Source organism: Oncorhynchus tshawytscha, linkage group LG15 (assembly GCF_018296145.1).
Source record: "Oncorhynchus tshawytscha isolate Ot180627B linkage group LG15, Otsh_v2.0, whole genome shotgun sequence".
Taxonomy (NCBI): Eukaryota; Metazoa; Chordata; class Actinopteri; order Salmoniformes; family Salmonidae; genus Oncorhynchus; species Oncorhynchus tshawytscha.
The window spans coordinates 3,983,705-4,007,482 of record NC_056443.1 but is presented as its reverse complement, the minus strand read 5'-3'; the positions used below and the strand labels follow the sequence as shown (position 1 = coordinate 4,007,482).

Below are 23,778 nucleotides of genomic sequence, written 5' to 3'. Positions count from 1 at the left end.
GACTGTGTTGTGAGTCTTGTGTTTTTCCAGTCTATAAAAAAGTGGTCAGGTGAAGCAGATCCTAAACTACAGGACTGTTTTGCTAGCACAGACTGGAATATGTTCCGGGATTCCTCCGATGGCATTGAGGAGTACACCACATCAGTCACTGGATTTATCAATAAGTGCATTGAGGATCTCGTCCCCACAGTGACTGTAGGTACATACCACAACCAGAAGCCATGGATTACAGGCAACATTCACACTGAGCTAAAGGGTAGAGCTGCCGCTTTCAAGGTGAGGTACTCTAACCCGGAAGCTTATAAGAAATCCTGCTATGCCCTGCGACGAACCATCAAACAGGCAAAGCGTCAATACAGGGCTAAGATTGAGTCGTACTACACCGGCTCTGACGCTCGTCTTATGTGGCAGGGCTTGCAAACTATTACAGGCTACAAAGGGAAGCACAGCCGCAAGCTGCCCAGTGACACGAGCCTACCAGACGAGCTAAATTGCTTATATGCTCGCTTTGAGGCAAGCAACACTGAGGCATGCATGAGAGCATCAGCTGTTCCGGACAACTGTGTGATCACGCTCTCTGTTGCCGACGTGAGTAAGACCTTTAAACAGGTCAACATTCACAAGGCTGCGGGGCCAGACGGATTACCAGGACATGTGCTCTGGGCATGTGCTGACCAACTGGCAGGTGTCTTTCACTGACATTTTCAACATGTCCCTGATTGAGTCTGTAATACCAACATGTTTCAAGCAGACCACCATAGTCACTGTGCCCAAGAACACAAAGGCAACCTGCCTAAATGACTACAGACCCGTAGCACTCACGTCCGTAACCATTAAGTGCTTTGAAAGGCTGGTAATGGCTCACAACACCATTATCCCAGAAACCCTAGACCCACTCCAATTTGCATACCGCCCAAACAGATCCACAGATGATGCAATCTCTATTGCACTCCACACTGCCCTTTCCCACCTGGACAAAAGGAACACTTATGTGAGAATGTTATTCATTGACTACAGCTCAGCGTTCAACACCATAGCACCCTCAAAGCTCATCACTAAGCTAAGGATCCTGGGACTAAACACCTCCCTCCAACTGGATCCTGGACTTCCTGACAGGCCACCCCCAGGTGGTGAGGGTAGGTAGCAACACATCTGCCATGCTGATCCTCAATACTGGAGCCCCTCCGGGGTGCATGCTCAGTCCCCTCCTGTACTCCGTTCACCCACGACTGCATGGCCAGGCACGACTCCAACATCATTAAGTTTGCAGACGACAACAGTGGTAGGCCTGATCACCGACAACGACGAGACAGCCTATAGGGAGGTCAGAGACCTGGCCGGGTGGTGCCAGAATGACAGCGTATCCCTCAATGTAACCAAGAATAAGGAGATGATTATGGACTACAGGAAAAGGAGGACCGAACACACCCCCATTCTCACCGACGGGGCTGTAGTGGAGCAGGTTGAGAGCTTCTAGTTCCAACAAACTAGAATGGCCCAAACACACCAAGACAGTCGTGAAGAGGGCACGACAAAGCCTATTCCCCCTCAGGAAACCAAAAAGATTTGGCATGGGTCCTGAGATCCTCAAAAGGTTATACAGCTGCAACATCGAGAGCATCCTGACTGGTTTGCATCAGTACAGCAATTGCTCGGCCTCCGACCGCAAGTCACTACAGAGGGTAGTGCGTAGGGCCCAGTACATCACTAAGCTGAGTGCCATCCAGGACCTCTACACCAGGCGGTGTCAGAGGAAGGCCCTAAAAATTGTCAAAGACCCCAGCCATAGACTGCTCTCTACTACCGCATGGCAAGCGGTACCGGAGTGCCAAGTCTAGGACAAAAAGGCTTCTCAACAGTTTTTACCCCCAAGCTATAAGACTCCCGAACAGGTAATCAAATGGCTATTTGCATTGTGTGCCCCCTCCCAACCCCTCTTTTACACTGCTGCTATTCTGTTTATCATATATGCAGTCACTAACTATACATTCATGTACATACTACCTCAATTGGGCCGACCAACATTGGCTAACCGGGCTATCTGCATTGTGTCCCGCTACCCACCACTCGCCAACCCCTTTTACGCTACTGCTACTCTGTTTATCATATATGCATAGTCACTTTAACCATATCTACATGTACATACTACCTCAATCAGCCTGACTAACCGGTGCCTGTATGTAGCCTCGCTACTTTTATAGCCTCGCTACTGTTATTTTTCACTGCTGTTTTTATATCTTTACCTACCTATTGTTCACCTAATACCTTTTTTGGTACTGTTGGTTAGAGCCTGTAAGTAAAGCCTTTCACTGTAAGGTCTACACCTGTTGTATTAGGCGCACATGACAAATAAACTTTGATTTGAAACACGTTTCTCTCGACCACATGTCCCTGAACTGCGGAATCTCTCCACTTGTGAACATGGGAGAGACACTCGAAAACCAGGAGTGGTGTGTTGTGAAGCTCATTTGTGCTGGTTAGTCATGCATAACGGGGACAGGAGAGCACTTGTAACCATGAAGGGCCTGCTTAATCATTGATGTTCATCAAGACCGGAGTGTCCACATTGGTGTGCACACAGCACAACTCAAAGAGAGGGTTGTCGCAACATCTGCTTACCAGTGATAAACTACCACTAACCAACATGCACAAGAGAGGCAGGCGCTCATTAGATGCAGTTAATGTTGTTCTCCTGATGGAACTGTCTACAATCTGTTGTGATAAGATAGCAGGCAACCACTAAAAAAATATTAATTAATGGGCATATCTGTTGCTGGCATGATGGTACACATTCCTTACACCTGAAAGGTAATCCACTCTAAAGGAATTCTCAGGAGACATGCTGAAGATGGTTCAGGTCTCCATGGTTCCATGATATGGTGAAGTTGTCTGACAGCATCCAACCACGACTTTTCACAGGAGTTTTATTTGGAGGCGACAGGCAGCTTGCTGGTGGCCTGTCAGGTAGGTTAGTGCTATCCGGGGTTCCTTGGGACATCCCTACCCTAAACATAACCCTTACCTTGACCATTTTCAACGGTAACTTCTATGGAGTAGGGACGTCCCAAGGGTCCCGGATAACAAGGACCACGTCAGGTAGGAGGCATCCGTCAAACCGTTTGAAAGTGATGCCAACATATCAGAGTTCCTTCTACCAGACAGACAGAACATACAGACAACACCACCAGTGGTATAAAACTGTCATTACAGTGATTTATTATAATGAACCATGAAAATAGCCAACCAGTGCAGTGTTTGAGTCTCTCTCCTCTGCACAAACATACACTCACACGCACACACAAATAATAAAAAAGACTACACTGAATAGTCCAGAGTGGAAGAACAAAAGAAAAAAGTGCTACGGTCACAGAAACATTAATCTTTGCCAAGAAGAGCGCTCGTATTTACAACCATATTCCAAAATGGGATGGGAGCCAATTGTACAAGCATAGGAAAGAAAAGAAGCAAATATATACAACCTGTTTCCGGAGAAAGCTGGAGTAACCACCTATACATTAAATTACAATTTCTACAAATAACCATTGATATTCAAAAATAAACCGCTAACGTCCTACCTACGGGTGAGACCTCACTCTGGCTACCACAGAGGACTACTGCACTCGTTTCACACCATCACTTCCCTTTCTCCCACACAGGACAGACAGACACACATACACATACAGTCCATACACCTCCTCACACACACACACACACACACACACACACGAGTGCAGTCTCCTGGGGCAGTGAAGCGGGCTCCCAGAACAGCATTTTCTGAATCACTGCAGCGGTGCACAGATATTTGTTAAACAGTGGAATAAAAATAATAATTCTGTATTTTTTATCTTTACAAAAAGCTTTCTGTTTGCTATAATGAGCCACTAGATAAAACAAATAAACAGTGTAGAAGAGCAGACAATAGACAAAGAGAAGTAGAAGTGAAAGGCGGACTAACTGACGAAGGGGGGTTGAGGCTGGAATGTACATTGATACAGAAAGTGCGGGACCTTACAATAGAAGTCCAAAACAGACAGAGACGGTCAGACGGTCAGGCACTCTCTCCGTCACAGGAGGGAAATTCAAAAGAAAACGGAGGGAGGGATGTTGGAGAGAGAAAGAGTGGGATGAGCACCGGGGGAATCGTCCATCTTCATTTCAAACACAAAGTCTCTTAATAAGATTGTTTCACGGTCCTTGTTTTCAGTTTGTCCTTTAAAAAGCACCCCTTTATCCCACGTTCTCCTGTTTTTCCATTGGCCATGTGTTCAGGTACATAGAAAATATTTACAGCTTTTGTTGCTTGTTGTGTTCCGCGGTCTGTCGGTCTGTCGTCAAGCTCCTCTCAGAGTGAGTTCACAGGGGCTGGCAGGGCCAAGGGGGAGGCCTGCATGGAGGCGGTCAGTGCCACCCCGAGCCCAGGTACCCAGCGTTGTGAAAGGGGGCGGGGGACGCAGGGGCCCCACGTGTTCCGCTGGGCATCTGAGTGGCGGTGGGCACGGCCTGGGCCGGCTGAGTTTGCTGCTGGGGAGGGGGAGGAGGAGGGGGGCAGTCCAGTCTGCTGGTGGGGCGGGGGTAGGTGGAGGGGGCACCGAGGGGTTAGCGGTGCCGCCGGTGTGCATCAGCGGGGTTGGAAAGCCCCCAAGTTCTGAAAGTGGTGAGGGGCCTGCACTTGCATGGGGACACCGGTGGAGGAGGCAGGAGGAGGGGGTGGGGGTGGAGGAAGAGGCAGGCCCTGGTTGAGTGACAGGAGGGTGCTGGCACTGGGCTGCTGCAGCTGGTGGGTCTGGCCCTGTGGGGGAGGGGGCGGAGGAGGAGGGAGGGAGGACTGGGGGCTGTGGTCAGGAGGAGCTGGTGCTGCTGGACAGGAGGAGGCTGCAGGTTAACGTGTAGCAGGGCCGGGCCGGGCCCAGGGTGTTGTGGTGGGGGAGGGGGAGGAGGAGGGGGAGTGGTAGAGCTCTGGTAATGCAGGGTGTGGGGAGGAAGAGTCTGCAGGAGGGGCTGGGCTCCTGGGGGAAATGTGGACGTCACAGAAGGCTTGAACCCAGGGAAGGATCCCACGGTGGAGGCTGACTGGCTGGGGAAGTATGCCGCTGAGGATGGAGGTGCTGGTGGAGGAGGGGGAGGTGGAGCGGACTGTGGGCTGTACTGGGAGAAGAGGGGCAGCCCTGGTTGAGCCTGTGGCTGGGACTGAGGAGGAGCAAAGAGGAAGGCCCTCTGGCTGCGGTAAGGGGAGCCCTGAGCCTGGGGGTTGGGGGAGTGGAGGAGTGAGGGGGCAGCAGGGTGTAGCTTGGTGGGGGTCAGGGGGCTGTCTTGGGTACGGCAGGCTTGCTGGGCTGCTGTGGGGCGGCCTGGGAGGGGGTCCGAGGCCGGCTGTCACTCTCCTCCTCCTTCACTGGGCAACTGCCAGACTGGGACGGGCTGCTGGGGCCAGGAGAACACGGCTAGGGAGGAGAGAGAGACTGAGCGAGGGAACGGGTAAGTCATGAACAATAACAGCCTACATCAGGGGTAGGCAACTACATTCAGCTGCGGGAGGATCTTTGTTGGAACGAATGGTCGGTGGGCACACTGCAAACTGACTACAAAAAGAGATTGTATTTGAAAATAACAAATCATGTCATACCTTGATTACATTGAGACACCATCATGTCTTATTCTTTGTGGGAATACTTGGAAACAGATTTCCTGAATTTTACAGACCGAAAACTAAAATCAAAACTTTGACGGTTTTGGCTCATGGGCCACCTGTTGCCGACCCCTGACCTACACTATAGGCTGTGTGATGGCTGTGTTTGGCAGCAGCATGTACTTCACACTACTGTTTGAGCCAGAAAGCAGAATGTGTCTTACCGTGTGGGTTGGGGTCCTCTGCAGGCTAGGAGATGAACCATCTCTGACTGGGGCCTCACTGCCCTCGGTCTCTCCATCTGAAACAAGCACACATTATTACAATTAAACTACCATCAGTAAAGAAGTTATGTCCAAGTGGTGTGTGTGTGTGTGTGTACCTTTGTCCTTGCTGTGGTCACTAAGCGACAGGGCTCTGTGGTAGCCACGCTCTCTTGCCTGCTCCACCGAGGTGGACGAGGTCCACTGTCCCTCTCCCCCCTCACTCTCCCCCTCGACAGGGTGCTCTGTGTCCTCGCTGGGCTGGGGGGTATTTGGCTCAGGCGGGTCCACTGCAGCAGGGGCCACTGGAGCTTGGGCCGGAGGCTCTTGGGTGGTCTCCATGGGCAGAGGGAACATCTCCACCAGGGTAGGTGTTGTCGAGACAGGCGAGCCGCATTCCATTTTGGAGCCGCTGCGCCGCGCCTCACGCTGACGTTTCCTGTACTCCAGCAAAGACACCTGGGAAAACACATGACATCACACAAAAACAGACATACCTTTATCAGTCCAGGAACCTTAAAATAGCTTGAATGGGCAGGCTGAATAGAGAATATAGCAACTCACCTTTTTCTTCTGTGGTGGATTCTGTCCTGACCCTCCCTCTCCGGTGCTGTCTCCACTTAGTGAACGAGAGAAGGCCAGTGTTCCCCCCTCCTCAGGGCAGGGGTAGAAGAGAGACCCTGCAGCCTCTGTGAAGGGTCCTGCTGCCAAGGGTACTGGTACAGTCACAACACCAGCCACAGCCACCGCCTCAGGCCTGAAGGCCAAGATGGGCTCCAGGGTGTGTGAGGGGGTAAGGTCCCTCAGGTTAGAGTTGATGGGGGAGAAGGACAGACCCCCTGGCCCTGACAGACCCACTCTCTCTGGACTCTTCATCCAGGGGGAGAGGAGGGAGGAAGAGGCTGGGTCTGTGGGGGAGGCCTCGCTGCTGCCCTCAGCCCCGGTCTCTGGCCCCTCCTCTCCCCCACAGTCCTGGGACTCGGCGGTGGGGGGCTGGGGGCTCAGGGGGGCGCTGATCTTGGCCTCGTGGGGGGGCAACACCTCCAGACTGGGAGCCCTGACCGCTACACAGGGGGAGGAGAGCAGCGAAGGTGGCCGCTCAGCCTCTTGGGGGCTGGGTCTGCGACTGCCCTCTGGTGAGCTGTCCAGGGAAGACTCGCTCTGTGGACACAGGAACAGAGATATTAACACATCGTTCACTTCCCTCTATGAGTGTGTGTGTGTTTGTAGGTGAGTGTGTCTCTTACTTCCTGCGGGGCACTGAGTGTGTGTGTAGGAGTGCTTGGTAGAGCTTCGGGGCTCGGCTCCTCCATACGGGTGACGCGGGGTGGCGTGGCCAGCAGCAGGGGTGTACCCGGCGTCTCTGATAGGTCGGCCCGGGTTGGCGTGGCGCAGGGAGAGCCGTAGGGGGTGGAGCTCTCTGACATGCAGGCGTCCAGTGGACACAGACCCAGGCGTCGCTTCTTCAGAGGAGTGGGCAACTCTGTATGACACATACACAGAGAGGAAGGGTTACTCACATGCAAAAAACAGACACTTGCATACATGACTTATGTTCCTTCTAAGTGATGAGAAACACATTCCTGAGTCCTCACCAGAGTCCTCACCTGGCAAGGTGCAGCTTCCATTGTAGGGGAGTGGGCTGTCAGAGTCCCCGTTGATAGGAGGGCTGAGAGGGCCCTCGCTAGGCATGACCAGGGTGGGCCGGCCGCTGCTGGGTGGAGGGGTGGTAGTCTCCTCCTCTAGAGCCTGCTTCAGCCAGCGCTGTGGGGAGAAGACAGGGAGGGAGAGGACTTAGACACGTCAACCACAAATACAAATCATGTTCACTAATCTCCAAGGCAGCTACATCTTAGAAAACCTAAGTCTCTGTTACTGACAATAATACTGTCCCTCTGCTGGTAACACTGTCAGTCTGTCCCTCTGCTGGTAACACTGTCAGTCTGCCTTTCTACCCTGCAGCTATACCTCACAGCTAACACTCTCTCCATTCCCCTGTGAGGTGGTGAACAACATACCTTCTTGCAGGAGCCTGAGGTGGGCGGCGTGTCGGGCAGCTCGCGGGAACGCCGGCGTCCGGTGGGCACCCCAGGGGTGGTGGGGCTGCGGTTGGCCAGGAAGGGCGAGGAGAAGCGGACGTAGTGTTTGGGCGTGCTATAGACGTGCGGGCCGGGGCCCATGCCGGGCAGGGCGTTGAGCTGGGTGGCCAGCACCTCCGGGTCGCTGCTGATCCTCAGGGGCCTCTCCGGGATCGGCTCTGGGGTCCGCAATGACCGCTCCTGCTTGTCGACGCACCACTCACTCACTAAGTGCTGTAGAGAGACAGAGAGAGAAGCACACTGCATTTGACTATAGTATTGAGTAACATTTCACTAGAAGGAATAGAACATTCCTATAAGTCTAAATAGAATAGTGACTAGTCGTGTTTAGGGGTGAGCACTGAGCAGTGGCTAGGATACCTTTTTAGTTTTGGGGTACTTCTGCCCGGAGCGGTTTCTGTCAGGGGCCGGGGAGCCACTGTAAGGGGGGCTGGTGTCGGGGGCATGGGAGGAGAGGGCCTCTGGCTCGGGGTCCCTGGAGGCCTCTACGTCTGGCCCGTCATTGGCCAGGGGGTCCAGGAGTTCCCCAGGCGAGCCGGGAGGTATGTCAGAGCAGGTGCTGATGGTTCGCGCTCGCCGCCGCTGCTGCCCAATGTGGGTGCGGCTCCGCGAGAAGCTCTTCCTCTGCTTGCTGCCTCGCAGCTTGGCCGGCGTGGGCTTGTTGAGACCCGGCTCCTCCTTCACCTCTAGCAGGGGCTGGGAGAGACAGGTTTAGGAAAGAGTACAGTAGCATAGTTTTGGATGGGTTTATAGTCACCTTCAGTTAACCCTTCAGATTATTGACAACATCCTCTTTTAATACTAACGACCTGGTGAGTGCAGGCATAAAGAACTTGTTGAGGCAACTATCACTTACCGTCATGATACCAGGAGACTGCATGTCGGCCTCGGGGGTGGCAGGGGGCTCCTCCTTGATGCCCCCCTCTGACTTGGTGCCGATCTTCTCCAGGGCCTGCTCCCGCCTCTTCTCCCTCTTCTCCATGCGGGCAAAGGCCTGCAGGATGGCCTCCATCTTCCTCTCTTCACGGGTCTGTAGAGGAGAAGAGGACAGAGCAGTAAGCGTTAGTCCACGTGGCCTAGTCTCCTGAACCCACTGGGCCTAGAGGGGGAGGGACACGTTATCGCAACACAGGACAGGCAAGAGGCAGTCTGGCTGGCTAGCTGGCAGAGAAAACACAGCGGCGGCGCAGAATGACAGAAAAAGGACCACCGCTTCCTCTTCCAGTGGAGGAAAAACCAATGGAGATAGAACAAGTAAACACCCTGTTGATGTGAGACCAAACTAACTGGAAGTGGGAACGTAACATTAACCCTTACCAAACCATTCAGGGTGTATAGAACACCACGGCTGCCTCCAGACTAGTTTGACCACCCCCAGTATCAGAGACACACTGGGGTTTGCCACAGGGCCGGTCAGTGGAGAGAAGATGGAGGTGGTGGGGGGGTTAGTATGTTTGTCAGTCAGTGGGGTCCCCTATGAGGTGGAGGGGCAGGCAGGCAGGCAGGGGGGGGTATGTTTGGGGTTGGTGGGTCAGGTTTACCTCCGGTTTACTCAGTCCCAGACAGCTGGAGGCCCCCACGCCTTGCAGATGGGACTCCTCCGCTGGGCTGGCCTGAATGGTTTACAGAGAGACAGCCTGGTTTAGAAGACAAGAGGCCCGGTCCCCCCCAATAACACACATAGAACATACACACACCACCACGGTTCCCCACTCTAGGGGCTTCAGTGTGTCGCAGACCCTCAGGGATCCTCAGACAGGTAGGGGTGTGGAGAGGTGACCTGGGCACTACAAGGTTATGAAAGGGGGGAGAGAAGAGGGGGGCAGATAGGGAGAATTGCTGCCTTATGCCTGTAGACGTGTGTCCAGTCAGGGCTTCTTCACCTTGTCTACTTACACCAGCATATCCAGTAGCAACACAACCCACCACCACTGGAACTCCACTTGTTCACCAGTGTCATAAACCACATACTGAACCCACGACACAAGGAAAGAAAACGAAGACAATAGCAACCAACCCAATCACCAACTTTCACCAAGGTTGATGACAAGCAACTACATACCATCTGCAACACCCAAAACCAAACCTTAGTGCAACTAACATTTTAACTGTGTGTTCCATGCCGTGTCTGTATCCCTGGAACCAAACTGGATCTTTAACATGAGTGTGGGAGACATACCATGCCTAACACACACAGACATCCCCCAGTGTTAAGAGCCCATGCAGACAGGGCATTGTTGTGGATGACTGGTTGGGGTTGAACACCATAAAATACACCAGACCAGAGGTCGACAGTTACGTCAGAGGACGACAGTGAATCCAGAAGCTCTTTCTTCCATAGTTTTGGGAGGTTACTCCTCCTGGACCAGCTTGCATCTTCCCTTGGAGGGAGGCAGGCTATTGGATGTCCAAAAGTCAATAAGGCCCTGGCAACAGAGAAGCCCCCCACCTTCTCTCTCCATTGGCCAGAACGATGAGTCAGCGCTTTACACGTTGGGCCTAGTCGTGTGAAAGGGAGCTGACGGCAGGGTAATTTCCAGAGTGTGTGTGTCTATATATATGAAAGAGGGAGCGCATGCCAGCGTGTGTGTGAGCCCATCTCTCTGGGTCACAGAGCTCTTTAGCAGGGGAGAGGGGAGTAATTGGCCATTTCAAAACAGTTGGCCAATTTTGTACGTGAGGGTCATACTCAGACACACAGGGAGAGTTCCAGTACTTACATGTGATGAGCCCCAGCCTCTTGTTTACTCAGCTAATGAGAGGGGAGGAGGGGTAGGGGGGCCTGTGGCTCTGGAGGGCCCGGAATGGTGCAGTGTGTGATCGTTTAGCAAATTAACTCTTAAATAAATGAGGAAAATAACCCATGTATAATGATGACCAAAACACAGAGCCTCAGTGTTTGAGGGCTCTGTCAGAGGAAGTGAGTGAGCGACAGAGAGCAGGGGGGGCCGCGGGCTAGGCTACACAGCAACAGAATGAGGCAGAGATAGCAGCAGAAGCAGGGAGGTGTGTGTGGGGGGGAGAACCACCACCACACAAACAGTGACCCATACCAGCAAGGATGAGCTTTTTCCTATGGGTGAGAGAGGGGGGGGGTTATGGGCTGCATACAGCAGGGCGCGCGCTGCAGCCCTGGCTCACAGAACTTACCATCTTCCTCTTTCTCTCTGCAATGGTCTCCTCTGACTCCATCTCTACTTCACTGCTAACGGAGTTATCAGGTTGGTCTTCTACACCCTCTAACTCTGTAGGATCCTGTTAGAGGGGGAGAGGTGCTTTATCATGGCACTGACCAACCACAGGCAGTCTGGCTACAGACTAGAGTAGTGAGGTGGTAGGTGTGGGGGGAGGGTAGTCTGGGGGGAGAGTGACAGTTGGGGGCACTGACTGGGGACGTGGTGGGTTTGTCGGTGTACAAACTTGCTCAGAGCTTGTATTCGGTCCTAGGCAGTCAGAATAATAGCAAAACGCAATCGTACCCCGTTTCAAAGAAGAGCGAAAGACCAGGTTCACTTCTGTAGTACCTTGTGGTACATTGTTTTGAGCCCACTCCCAACAACTACCCTGTCATATGTCAAGTTGTGGCTCTTGTGGTCACACAAAGGTCTGTTAGCGCACAATGACAGATGTGGACAGCTTCCAAATTCAGCGTGTTAATTTCATGATTTGTGCTTGTTGTTCCGATAGAGATGCCTCGCACTTCATCTCTGACGTCAGACCCTCTCTTCACCGTTCCTCATTCTAGACCAGGCCTGGGCAACTCCAGTCCTCTGGGGCCTGATTGGAGTCACACTCTTTACCCCATCCCTAGCAAACACACCTGATTTAAAATAATTCCATTCTAAACTGAAGATCATGATTGGGTGATTATTGGAGTCAGGTGTGTTAGCTGGGGAAAGTGTGACACCAATCAGTCCCCCGAGGACTGGAGTTTCCCAGGCCTGTTGTAGACCATACATCAGTCTAACAAGTCTCCATAAACAATGCTTCTGTGTGCTTCCCTCAGATCAGTCCTTAAAAATCACTCGTCGTGGGAACTACCAGTCCCTACCACAGAAGCAACATGTTTACCGATAAGACCTATGGCCTGGGTCGGGGTTATTGGACAACACAACAAAATGTTTTGCAATGGAATAGGAAAACAGACATTTCTTACTGGACAGGTTCAGATTGTACCTCTCAGTTTCACTATCTACTGAACACAAGGTTGGGGACCACCCCAGAGACAGAGGGCTTTCTCTCTGTGTATAACACTGAGTACAGGGATGCCTAGTGGTGCGTTCAGGAGCTCCTGCAGCAGAGAGGACACAGCGTGATAGCATGTCTCATCTGCCACTAGAGGGCTAGATGCCAGACAGCTCTGAGCAGCGATACACGGCATGGTGAGAGAGATGGCTGGGTGCAGGAGTGGGCTTTGGGCCAGGGAGAACCAAGATGGATGATAGAGGAATACAAGTAGTCTACGAATGGATAACACAAATAAAACAGAAATGCAGCAAATATAACAGAAACATTTAAAAATGGCTACACGCATGGACATTGGACGCTAACTAAATATGATAACAAAGGTCTTCAAGAGGAAAGCCAACTTATAGGCTCCTATGGGGCAATCTTGAACAGAGAGACAGTGATGGGGACCAGGGGGGGAGAGTGTGTGATGGAGACATGGATTGAGGTGAGTTGTGCTGCCAGGGAAATTTTACCTGGTTGTTGGAAATAGAGAGGCGGAGGGGTGATAGCTTCCTCTGCTTGCCGTCGGCCCCCAGGCCCTTGGTCCTGCCGTCACAGTCCAGGGTCATGTTCTGATTCTGGCCCAGGTCCAGGTGGTCCCCTCGCTGCATCATGGGCTCCTTGTCCTTGCGGCCCCGCCGGCGGCTGCTGGCCTCCAGGTTCTCTGTGGGCTCCAGGTTGTACTTCAGCACCGGGCACTCTGGGTTCCCCCTCACACATGCACAGTCCACCTTGTATTTACTACAGAGAGGGTAGAGAGAGAAAGAGAGAGAGAGGGGGTGGGAGAAGCGGGGATAAGAAAAAAGGTAAAATCGGCCCCAATTAAAATCGGTCGATATATATATATGCATGTATGTATGTATGTATGTATGTGTGTGTGGTACTAGGTGATCAATTCCACCCTGCTTACCAGCAGCCATAGTCATAGTCGAAGCCTATGGTGATCTCGGTGCCTTTGCTGATGGACCTCAAAGAGTAAATGTACAAATGGAGCATACCATCCTCTATTACATGACGCACCTGTGAGAGACAGAGAGAGAAGAGAGAGGTGGAGAAAAGGGGAGGGAGAGAGAGAGGCACCCATTGAAACTCATGAGGTTACATTAAGTTGAAGTTAGTGGCTCTGGGAGGTGTGGTCAGGGTTTAGAGCCGTAGGTTTTGTATCGTGGTCTACGATTGGCCACTCACCTCAGAGTTGGGGGTGCAGGAGCGTCGGATGAAGCGAGCCTCGTTGCCAAAGCTGCGGGCATCCACACACATCTCCAGCCCGTCAAACTTTGAGTAGAACAACACAAAGGGGTACGGCCTGGGGGGGAAGAAAGAAAGACAGAAAAAGATGAATGAAATGCCGTGCTGGGCAGACACTTAGTAACAGATTGGGGATGTCCATATGGTGACCAGGGGAAGACAGCCAGGAGCTCAACAAGAGCTGAGAAAGAAGGTGAGGGACTTCACTGCCAAGGAAGGACCACAACAAACACACCCCTCCTATCAATCTCTCCCTCTACCTCTCAAATGCCTCAGACAAACAACTATGGAAAGGAGTAGAATTCCACTTTTAAATTTGAGCTGAGGATTCTACTTGAGCTCAGGTTTCCACCAGATGGGTCCTCACCTCTTGAAGAAGCATCCATTGGCCTCAAACTGCTGTCGCAGCATGAACTTGCCCCTGTACTCTATGATGAGGGAGTCTGGAGCCAAATCCCTCACTGCCTTCAGGATCTTCTTGTTCTTCTGAACCTGGCTCTGAAGAGGGGAGAGACAACAGAACATGAGGACAAAGGCTGGCTGGCTGACACTTATATTTGCAGAGGCAATGTGTGTATACAAACTGTGTGTATGCTGCCTGCTCAGGCACTTTGAGGACACATGTTTGTAGGTCACTGTGTCGGTTCCAGCTACCTCCACGGGCGGTTTGAAGGTAGCTGTGTGTGTGTTGTAGGCCAGGGTCTTGCCGTCGCCGGCCTCCTTGACGCGGAGCAGGATCTGGACGTCCTCGCTGTACTGGTTGCTGCCGGCATCCTCGTAGGCCTCCATCCAAGCCTTCATCTTGTTCTCCCACAGAGACGGGTGCTCCCCGGGCTCCATTTCTGGAGCGCCACCCTTCACTCTGGAGGACTTCCTGGAGCCCTCACGGAACGCCTGTTAGACAACAGACTCCGGTAAGCAGACAGCATAAAACAACAAGGTTTACCACCCGTTTAAGCGAGGCTACATAGTGCATAACAAATCGACAGATTTCTGTTCAAATAAACATGCCAACTCATTTTGGGGTGAGTTGCTCCAAATACATGTAAAGCTCAGAGGTACAGTTGGGGTCAAGATAAGAAACTATTGAGTGTCAATAGGATTGAATGGAAGTTTGAACACAGACCTTCTTGGCTCGGGCCGAGGTGGCGACAGGCTCCTTGTCTCCGCTCCTCTTGCGTTTCTTGTCGGCCTGCTTGTTGCCCGCCAGGCGGCCGGTGGTGAGTGTGATGCTGGTGGGTGTGTGCTGGAAGGCCGTGTACAACTCCAGCGGCACCTCGTCCCCACTCTCTGTGGCACTGGTGTCCCCGTCTGCAGAGATACATACCGGTATGCCTTAATAAAGCATTGGTAATAAAGGTTTATTTGGGCATCTTGTACAGCAGGGTCCAACCAAAGCAACGTTTTCCTGGTTCTAACCTATTTAGACAAATTATTTCTCAAAGGTAAAAACAAGATTTTCCATAGCAATCTGCCATTCTAAATGTCTGCATTGTTGTATTACTCGATGTGCCCAGCAGGTGTCAGCGTTCAGCTGAATCAGAGATGTGGTCCTGGGACCCCCTGGGTGCACATTTTAGTTCTTGCTCAGCACTACACAGCTGATTCAAATAACCAACTCAGCATCAAGCTTTGATTATTTGAATTAGCTGTGTAGTGCTAGGGCAAAAAACATGTACAAATTACCTTGACTAACATGTACCCCTGCACATTGACACGGCACCCCCTTTATATAGCCTCGTTATTGTTATTTTGTGTTACTTTTATTACATTTATTTAGTAAATATTTTCTTGACTCTTTCTTGAACTGTATTGTTGGTTAAGTGCTTGTAAGTAAGCATTTCACATTAAGGTCGACACCGGTTGTATTCGGCACATGACAAATAAAATGTGATTTGATTTGTGGCCTGGATCTCTCCAGACCCACAAGGGGAAGAGGCTGCAGTAGTGAGCAGAGCAGCCTGACTTACACAGCCTTTATTACACTGCCATCTGATCTGAGAGCTGTTTACTCGAGCGCACTGGGAGGGACTGGAAAAGGTAGGTATATATCTCACCATCTCTCCACTCACCGGACATGTTCTCCCTCTTGCGGGTCTGCAGCACGATGGCCCGGTCTCTGTCCAGGATGCGCGGCTGGCAGCGCTCACACAGATACGTCTCAGGAATGTGCTGCCTGTCGATCCCCATGCAGTCTATGTGCTGCCACACACTGAGAGAGAAGAGAGAGGAGAGGGCAGAGAGTCAGTAACAGCAGCCATTCACAATGCAACAGGGGATCTAGAGAGGGGTCACTAATCCCAAAGAAAAGTTGAGATGAGACATGGACACTGTTTGAAGGCTAAAATGTTCATAAATCACTGCTAGGACAGTATGGACTCTGGTCTAAGTCACTGTGACCTGATAAAGGAGAGGGTCTATCCCAGTTCCTACCTGCACTTGTCGCAGCAGATCATGTAGCCATCGTCGTGGGTGAAGCCACAGATGCAGCGGGTGATGTCGGCCCCGTAGCTGCCGTCCTCCGAGGTGCTGAGTGTGGTGCCCCTGGAAGCCTCGTCCTGCAGGCCCCCCGGCACAAACAGCCCCTCGCCTGGCCGGATCAGCATGGAGGGGGGAGGGGAGGCCGGGGGAGTGGGCGGGGGGCGCGCCCCATAGTTGTGGTCCTGGGGAGGAGGAGATAAAGGTCTTGAAGGTGACACAAACAAGCCACAAAAATAAAAGAGTCGCACACTATATATAAACTCCCAGTAAATCACCAACTTTTCAGCATCACTGTGACTTCTTCAGGTTGACACATACAACAATAGAATGTCAAACATTGAAATTCTAATTCTAATAAGTGCAAACGGCCACTTATTTCTAATATGAATTGTTCAATTGTCTTGAATTGGAATTTCCTTTTCGTTATTCACTAAGCTAAGAAGGCATTGTGATTGACCCTAACCCATATCCACAGTCTCCTCCCCCAGGTGAGTGAACTAGCCTGTATGAGGAGTATTATAGTGAAAGGTAGTGTCCGTGTACTGTATTATGCTGTACGGTAGTGTCCTGTATTATAGTGAACTGTACGGTAGTGTCGTGTAGTGTAGTAGTGTAGAACTGTGTACGGTAGTGTCGGAGAACTGCATTATAGAGGCCGTGTCCTGTATTATAGTATACGGTAGTGTCAGTGTCCTGTATTATAGTGTACGGAAGTGTACTGTATTATAGTGTATGGTATTGTATTATAGTGTACGGTAGTGTACCGTATTATAGTGTACAGTAGGGTCAGTGTCCTGTATTATACTGTACGGCAGTGTACTGTATTATAGTGTCCTGTATTACAGTGCACGTTAGTGTCAGTGTCCTGTATTACAGTGTACTGTAGTGTCCTGTATTACAGTGCACGGTAGTGTCAGTGTCCTGTATTGCAGTGCACGGTAGTGTCAGTGTCCTGTATTGCAGTGCACGGTGGTGTCAGTGTCCTGTATTGCAGTGCACGGTAGTGTCAGTGTCCTGTATTGCAGTGCACGGTGGTGTCAGTGTCCTGTATTGCAGTGCACGGTAGTGTCAGTGTCCTGTATTGCAGTGCACGGTGGTGTCAGTGTCCTGTATTGCAGTGCATTATAGTGGTGTACTGCAGTTTAGCGTTGAAGTGGAGTGTACTCACGGCGTAGGGCAGCCCAATGTAACTGTGGGAGTGATGAGAGCTAATGCTGTAGATCTGGTGCGGGTAGCTGGACTTCTCCACCACCACAGGGCTGGCCTCTACTGATTCAGGTCTGCTGGACAGAGAGAGAAACAGTTAGGAGGGGGATCCCATTCACAACGTAACAGAGAAGAGAGATCAGTGTGTTGTAAATAGAAGAGGTGCAGAAACAGTAAGGGGGATTCCATTTACAACAGTAAGAGAGAAAGCAGAGAGCAAAAAAAAAAATGAAAGCTAGACATGAGAGGGAGAGAAACAGGAGGGAGATGAGTGTAGCGTTAAACGACAAGTAGAGTGAGAAAAGGGGTAGAATAGGAGAAAGAGCAGAGAGAACCTCCTCATAAGCAGTGAGTGTACTGTTGTGCTTCATTGATTCTCCTCTTCCACTGGCTTAATGAGGAGTGTTTATTTGGGAGGGCTTTAGGGGAGCTGACAGTGGTTGTGACAGAGTGGAAGTGGCATGTGTGTCCCCTGCCCTCTTCATATCACCTTTGCTAACTGGACAGAGCAAATTGCAGGGATAATAACTAAATGAGGGGCCTAATCTCTCCACAATATTTAAACCTGAGCCCCATTTCTGGAGGACACACACTACTGGAGGCTAACACACAACATTGACACACGCAGAAACAATAACAGGCATTCACTTCCGTGAGCTCATTTATCAAACCAGTAAATCCACTTTTATTCTATGACATTGCAGTGGCACAGAGAAAGCCTGTTGAACATGGGAGTATGGTTAAATAGGCTACTTCTAACTGGCATTGAAGGAGGGGAGAGGGGTTCAAAAACAAGGGAAGTGGGATTGGCAAATGGACAAGAGAGGATATGAAGGAAGGTGTGATGGGAGGAGTGGCACTGTCAGGAGAGAAGAAAAGAAAGACCAGTGACAGCCTAGGCAGTTGAGACTCCAAGCTGATGTCATGACAAATCAGAAGGCTAGCTGAAGTTCCAACAACTAATACAGCAACTCCTACACACAGACAGCCTGTTGGTCAAATCCTCCCCTTCTCATGCAGGATAGTCCAGACAACTGCTACAAGGTCAAAGAGAGGGAGAGGAGAGATGCCCCCAGGTGTATCTGAGGCTGGCTTTGCACATTCACACACATTTCAGAAGCAAAATGAAACCTTGACATGAGGCCAACTGCCCTGCCAAAAAGTTTGGCTAACAATGCAGAGTACAAGAGAAAAGCCCACTAGACAAACTGGACAGCTTCAAAGGTACCGTGTTATAACATATATGTGTGGTCTGATGGTGTAGTAGAATCCCTGAGGGGATGCTATGGCTATATGGCTCAAACAGGCTATGTAGCATATTTGGACATCGAGTACAAGGAACAGTTGACACACAAACCCTGAATAATAAAGAGAATATGTGAAACCACACACACTGCCCCGCAGAAAAAACTTCCAGACAGTAACTGGAATACATGACAAGCCAGTAGCAGCACAGTAGGGTAGCAAAACTAGGCTACTCAAACGAATGGACGTGCCACGTGTCAGCATGTTAAAGTACAAACACACCTCTCCAATGCTCCAACCCTCCCTCTCCTTCTCTCTAGACACCCCGTCCCTCCTAGGGTAAAGCAGCAGTACAGTACCTGGTGGAGTCAGTCTTTCACCCCTAGTCTCCCCGCGTGCTGCACACCATGACCTCTCAATGCTCGCTGTGCAGCACTTCCTTAAACATGGTATTGGCGCTCAAGCACCAGGAGCTTTGTGTCAAACTGAAAACATACGTGCATGTAAAAAGGTCTAGGGGCGGGCCCCAGGGAAGGTGTGTGTACATAACTTGCTGAAACACACACACACACACACACACACACACACACACACACACACACACACAGAGAGAGATCACTACTCTTTCCAGGGCAGAGAAGTATCCCAACCCAAATCCAAAGAAACTTTAAAGTAGGCCACTGAAAACAGTGTGAATGATTTACCAGAGTCAAATCTATACTTCATAATCAGGGATTTGCAGTGATGCAGCATGCATCATTCAGTGGTGAGAGAACATTCTCATTCATGTATTAAAATGAAATCAGTGATCGTATGATGAGTCATTAAAATGGTCTTTCTTGTGTTTTCATGGGATAGTTCCTCTGGTGAGAGGGGGGGTGATAGAAAAAGGAGAAGAGAACAGACATGTGATGAGCGAGTTTGTTTGACGGATGGTGAGGGGCCATGTTTGGTCTCAGTGTGAGTGGCCAAAGGGACTGAGACTGACTGCATCAATCATATCTGTCTCATAGGAAGTCGGGGACGAAGGCACAGAGACAGAGTAGATGATGCTATAGTCAATCAAACACACACAAAAATCACACACACGTCTAGGGGGAAGCTATGAGATGTGAGACACCGGGAGACTCAGAGAGCAGAGAGAGACAACATAGATGGAACGGAGGTTTCAATTAAACAGACAGCTAGGCATGTGCTAATCATAGCTCAAGAGAGAGCTTAATATGGAGCAAGAGATCACACACACAGAGAGATAGGGCACTTCTGCACAGGCAGAGGCAACGCCTTCACACCAAAGTGTTTCCACTCACTGCCATGGCGACGCACTGTAGCCGTCAGCGAGTGCACGCAAACTGTGCCCCGTGTGTCGCTGGGTAGCTAGAATAACACACACGGCAGACGCGCACAGCAAGTCACGACACACACACAGTCTGCAGCCACTGCGCATCCCCCTGCTCGTCACAACGCTGCATCTTTCAGAGGGAGGTGGAGAGAGAGTGACTGCTCCTCTGGGAGTAGTATTGCTGTTCCTAGGGTTAGCAAGTTAGCACACTAATGCTAACCTCAGCCCTGTGTTGAGAACACGAGGGCCTCGAAGAGTACCAAGTACCGATCTGTGACTTGTTTTATCAGTAGGGTGGAAGGAAGAGGGCTAGATGAGAACTGCCCTGGTCTGTGGGTACGCTGGCGGTCGGTAGTCTCGTGTGTGTGTGTGTTTTACAGACAGCCAGCTAAACTCTGTGCTCCCACATATTGGAGGCCCAAATTCAAGCTTGCATCAGACTTGGTAGGGGGTAGGTCGCCGCAGGGCAGAGAGAGAAGGATAGAGAGAGAGGGCTTAAAACCCGCCCCTGTGAACAGAAGGGCTCTGGGCTGAGACACAGCCCTATAAAAAGCTGACTGGAAGGGGGAGGAAAGAGGTGAGCGCGACGGGAACCATTTAAGACGCCTTAACCGCAAGAGGGCCACCTGCCATTCAGCCCGGTGACCATGGCAATGGCCCCTGCGCATTGCGGAAGGGAGACATTGGGGGAGGTTGCCATGGCAACCAGCTGTGGCCAACTGCAACAGCTCTTAAGGCTGGGGGAGAGTGACACGGACCCATTTAAAGAGACAAGCCCTCTAAAAGGAGACCTTTCTATTCTTCAACCACAGGAGCACAGAGGAGGTTTCTCTTATTTGTCTGTAATACTTTGCCAGTATCCCCGAGGAGGGTATAGGGAATACTGTGAGGAGGGTGGTATGATGTTGCTGCCATGGCGCCAGGCTCCACTTCCCTAACAAGGTGCACAGCATACAGACAAGGATCAGGTGCATCATTTTTCAGAGTAAAATTCTCCCTCCACCTGGTGGTGTCATTCTAAAATCATGACATTAGCTACACTGACATTGTATTACACAGAAGCAACTCAGAAATAGAAATTGAACAGTGAGGGTGTGTGATGCTAGATAGTCAAATACAACATATGCTGTGCTTATAAGTGACAAGCTCTTCTGCCTCATATCTTCTCTACAAAGTGTGTTTTGTCATATGGAACTTGGATGGTCTGGTCAGATTAACAGCTAGGACATTGAGAATGTTTATGGGAAGTGATGGTGTGAGACGGTGAGTGCTATGTATGTGATCAATGGCAGTGATTGACCAGGTCTGTCCCTTACAGCAGACAGCAGGGCTATGGAGCCCCTCAGCAGGGCTAGAGCAGAGACAATGCAGCACAGAGACACAGAGAGTAGATACACAGAGACAGAGAGATACACACAGAAACAGAGATACACAGAGACAGAAAGGGCTTAAGGCCGTAAGGGGGAGATATGGTCGACAGACAGATGACAGGCCCAATTAAAGTGAATGAGGAAGCGGGGGAGAAAGGATGAAATAAAAAGAGAGAGTGTGTGAGAAAGAGATGGGAGGGGGGGATGACAGCAGCAGACAATGGAGGAGAGTCAGAGAATGAGTGAAAAAGAGAATAGAGAGTAAGAGAAGGGTGAGATGAATCATGATATGGTGGGTTGGGCCTGAAGACGTTGGTATACTCACTCTGAGCCTGCAGCCATTTCCAGGTATGAGGTGTCTGCTGTGTCCACCCCTACAGGGATCACTATGCTCATGACGTTCTTTGCTGATCAATTCTTGTCCTACTGAGTCCAGAGCATGGGAGTCCAAAACACTGAGGCATGCCAGCCACAGCACTCATTGCAGACATCTAAGTGCATCCACAAGGCCTGCCAACACACAGAGGGAGAGAGAAAGACAAGGGAGTTAGCATGGTGACAGTCACCTATCTGAAACTAGATCAGACAGACTGAAAACTGGGGTATTTCCAGGAATCACCATGATTCATAAATTCAGCTGTGTGAGATGTAGGTACTTGCTATCTGCTAGTAACATGGAAAATGAACAGCATGATAGGAATTTCCCTAGCAAAGCTCTCAAAGAGAACCCTCGCCCACCTCACTGGCTACCTGAGACATTCATGGATGCAAGGGGGTAGAGGAGCAATATACACAGACTGCCAGGAATGCAGGATGCTGCTGTGGCAGTGTTCCACCACAAGGGGGTGTGAGAGAACACAGAGCTCTGACTGGCAGCCATTAATGTAGGGGAAAGAAAAACGCAACACTGAGAGGCCATCTTTTCACCAAGCTTTATTGTTCTATTGAGCAGAACAGCACGCACACACTCTCGCTCTCTCAAACACACAATCCTTTAACGCTGTAATTAGAGCTGTCACAAGCCCCTGGCTGTCTGGATGTGAAAGCCAGTGTTAAATAGGCATCTTGTCTCACTTTCCCCCTCTCACACGGTTTGTTCAGCATTGCAGGTGGACAGGCGATGCATAGAAAGACTAAGTCAATAATTAACTCCATTAGGTGTCAGACAGACTGCAGCCTCTCTCGGATGAAGAGAGAAGTAGGACGAGGGACTAAATGGTTGGTTGACAGACAGAGGTAGCCACTCCCGCCAAGAGGCAATAACAATGCTATGTACATAGATTAAATAGACCTGTCCCAATTAGCCTATACACAAACGGTGGGTGCTAATGTACAGGCTATTATAGCTTATAGCCTACGTAATGCAATGCATGTGTCCAGACAGGGGCATATGCGCTGGCCCTGATACTGAGAGCACAGCGTTGTTGATAAGTGGGATTAGTGGAAGGGACACATGCCTAGACAAAATAGGATGGAGTTCACACCTCTGTGTGTGCGTGCACCAGCCCTATAGCAAAGAGGGCTCATCTCAGACACACTGCTATACAAATCTGGACATTTCAGGTTTACTAGACCACTGAAACATTTTTACAATCTCTTTAAACAGCAGGGCCCATATCACAACACAGCTTTGTGTGGCTCAAATAACAATAGAAACCAATTGTTGGTAGAACATTTCCCAGTAACAGGGCTCTTAGCCAGACCACTGAAATGACATAAAACCCCTTTGTGGTATCTCAAAGGCTCACTATGTTTTGGTGTAGTAAAAATCCCTTCCTTCGGAAACAGGCCATCTGTTTCCAAGAGTTTTGCTGTGATCGTCTCTGCCTCTGTCTAAGAGAATCCTGCTGTCACTGCTCAGGAATGCACATACACACAGCTCACAACCCCAACCCCCCCGCACAGACAGATAAACCAAACCCCCTCCCCTTCTAGACCCTTGCACACATTCCTTTGCTGGGAGGCACCCAGGGGCGCAAGCACACACACACTGCACCGGGGGCCAGACACATTCAAGACACACAAAAGGGGGGGTTGGAAAAAAGGCTAACGAGGACAGTACAGCATTCCTGACTAAATCTGAGTGCTGTGACTGCCTCCGACGCTCCTCCCACTTCCTTTAGCGGAGCCGTCTGTCACACGGGACCAACATGCCAAAAAAAGCAGAGGAAAAAGACAAATGCTCCCTCCAACTCGCTCCTTCTGCCCTCCCTTGCTGTGCCCCATCCACCCCACCCCCGCCGGATCTCTCTCCTCCCTGCACTTCCTAAATAAACCTCAGAGCATGGAAGGGAAGGGGAGTGCCGCAGACAGTGCTCCTAATTACAAAGAGGCTGAGAGAGAGAGAGAGAGAGAGAGCGGCTGTGAGACAGGCTGAGCGAGAGGCTGAGAGAAATATCCAAAGTAAGCATTAGCAATATGTACATTGTTACATCATGCCAATAATGCAAATTGAATTGAGAGAGAGAGAAAGGCTGCGAGAGAGAATGGTGAAGCGGAAAGGGGTGCGAGTACAAGAGGGAGACAAAGCAAAACATTATAAATGGCAGAACACTAGCTCGTCAAGCGAGGAGGAAAGCTGCAGCTCTCGTCCCCCACTCCCCCTTGCGTTCTGTCTGAAGTTCTCTCATCACGGATCTCACAGCGCTGCAGGGAGCCTTCCAAATGA

At 50.7% G+C, this 23,778-nt stretch overlaps 1 protein-coding gene across 14 annotated transcripts in view; it reads right to left on the bottom strand.

The window, feature by feature from the left end:
• Positions 1 to 3,188: 3,188 nt before the first annotated feature.
• The window catches only part of LOC112267824 (lysine methyltransferase 2E (inactive)), a 29,365-nt gene continuing 8,775 nt past the window's right edge, over positions 3,189 to 23,778 (bottom strand). Inside the window, exons 2-22 of one of the 14 annotated variants that reach the window (XM_042297940.1) lie at positions 21,436 to 21,620; positions 17,116 to 17,230; positions 15,900 to 16,129; positions 15,524 to 15,678; positions 14,593 to 14,801; positions 14,121 to 14,360; positions 13,834 to 13,964; positions 13,407 to 13,524; positions 13,129 to 13,238; positions 12,692 to 12,959; positions 11,139 to 11,243; positions 9,530 to 9,601; positions 8,845 to 9,018; positions 8,349 to 8,684; positions 7,908 to 8,228; positions 7,485 to 7,653; positions 7,137 to 7,372; positions 6,454 to 7,050; positions 6,009 to 6,348; positions 5,851 to 5,927; positions 3,189 to 5,441 (exon numbers count right to left, since the gene is read on the bottom strand). In XM_042297940.1, coding sequence (XP_042153874.1) covers positions 5,298 to 5,441; positions 5,851 to 5,927; positions 6,009 to 6,348; positions 6,454 to 7,050; positions 7,137 to 7,372; positions 7,485 to 7,653; positions 7,908 to 8,228; positions 8,349 to 8,684; positions 8,845 to 9,018; positions 9,530 to 9,601; positions 11,139 to 11,243; positions 12,692 to 12,959; positions 13,129 to 13,238; positions 13,407 to 13,524; positions 13,834 to 13,964; positions 14,121 to 14,360; positions 14,593 to 14,801; positions 15,524 to 15,678; positions 15,900 to 16,129; positions 17,116 to 17,230; positions 21,436 to 21,506 — 4,218 coding nt within the window. In that variant the 5' untranslated portion in view covers positions 21,507 to 21,620 and the 3' untranslated portion in view covers positions 3,189 to 5,297. Of the gene's footprint in view, positions 5,460 to 5,850; positions 5,928 to 6,008; positions 6,349 to 6,453; positions 7,051 to 7,136; positions 7,373 to 7,484; positions 7,654 to 7,907; positions 8,229 to 8,348; positions 8,685 to 8,844; positions 9,019 to 9,529; positions 9,602 to 11,138; positions 11,244 to 12,691; positions 12,960 to 13,128; positions 13,239 to 13,406; positions 13,525 to 13,833; positions 13,965 to 14,120; positions 14,361 to 14,592; positions 14,802 to 15,523; positions 15,679 to 15,899; positions 16,130 to 17,115; positions 17,231 to 18,757; positions 18,891 to 21,435; positions 21,621 to 23,778 lie in introns of those variants that run through there. The other 13 variants (XM_042297943.1, XM_042297942.1, XM_042297945.1 and 10 more) reach the window with 13 other exon arrangements.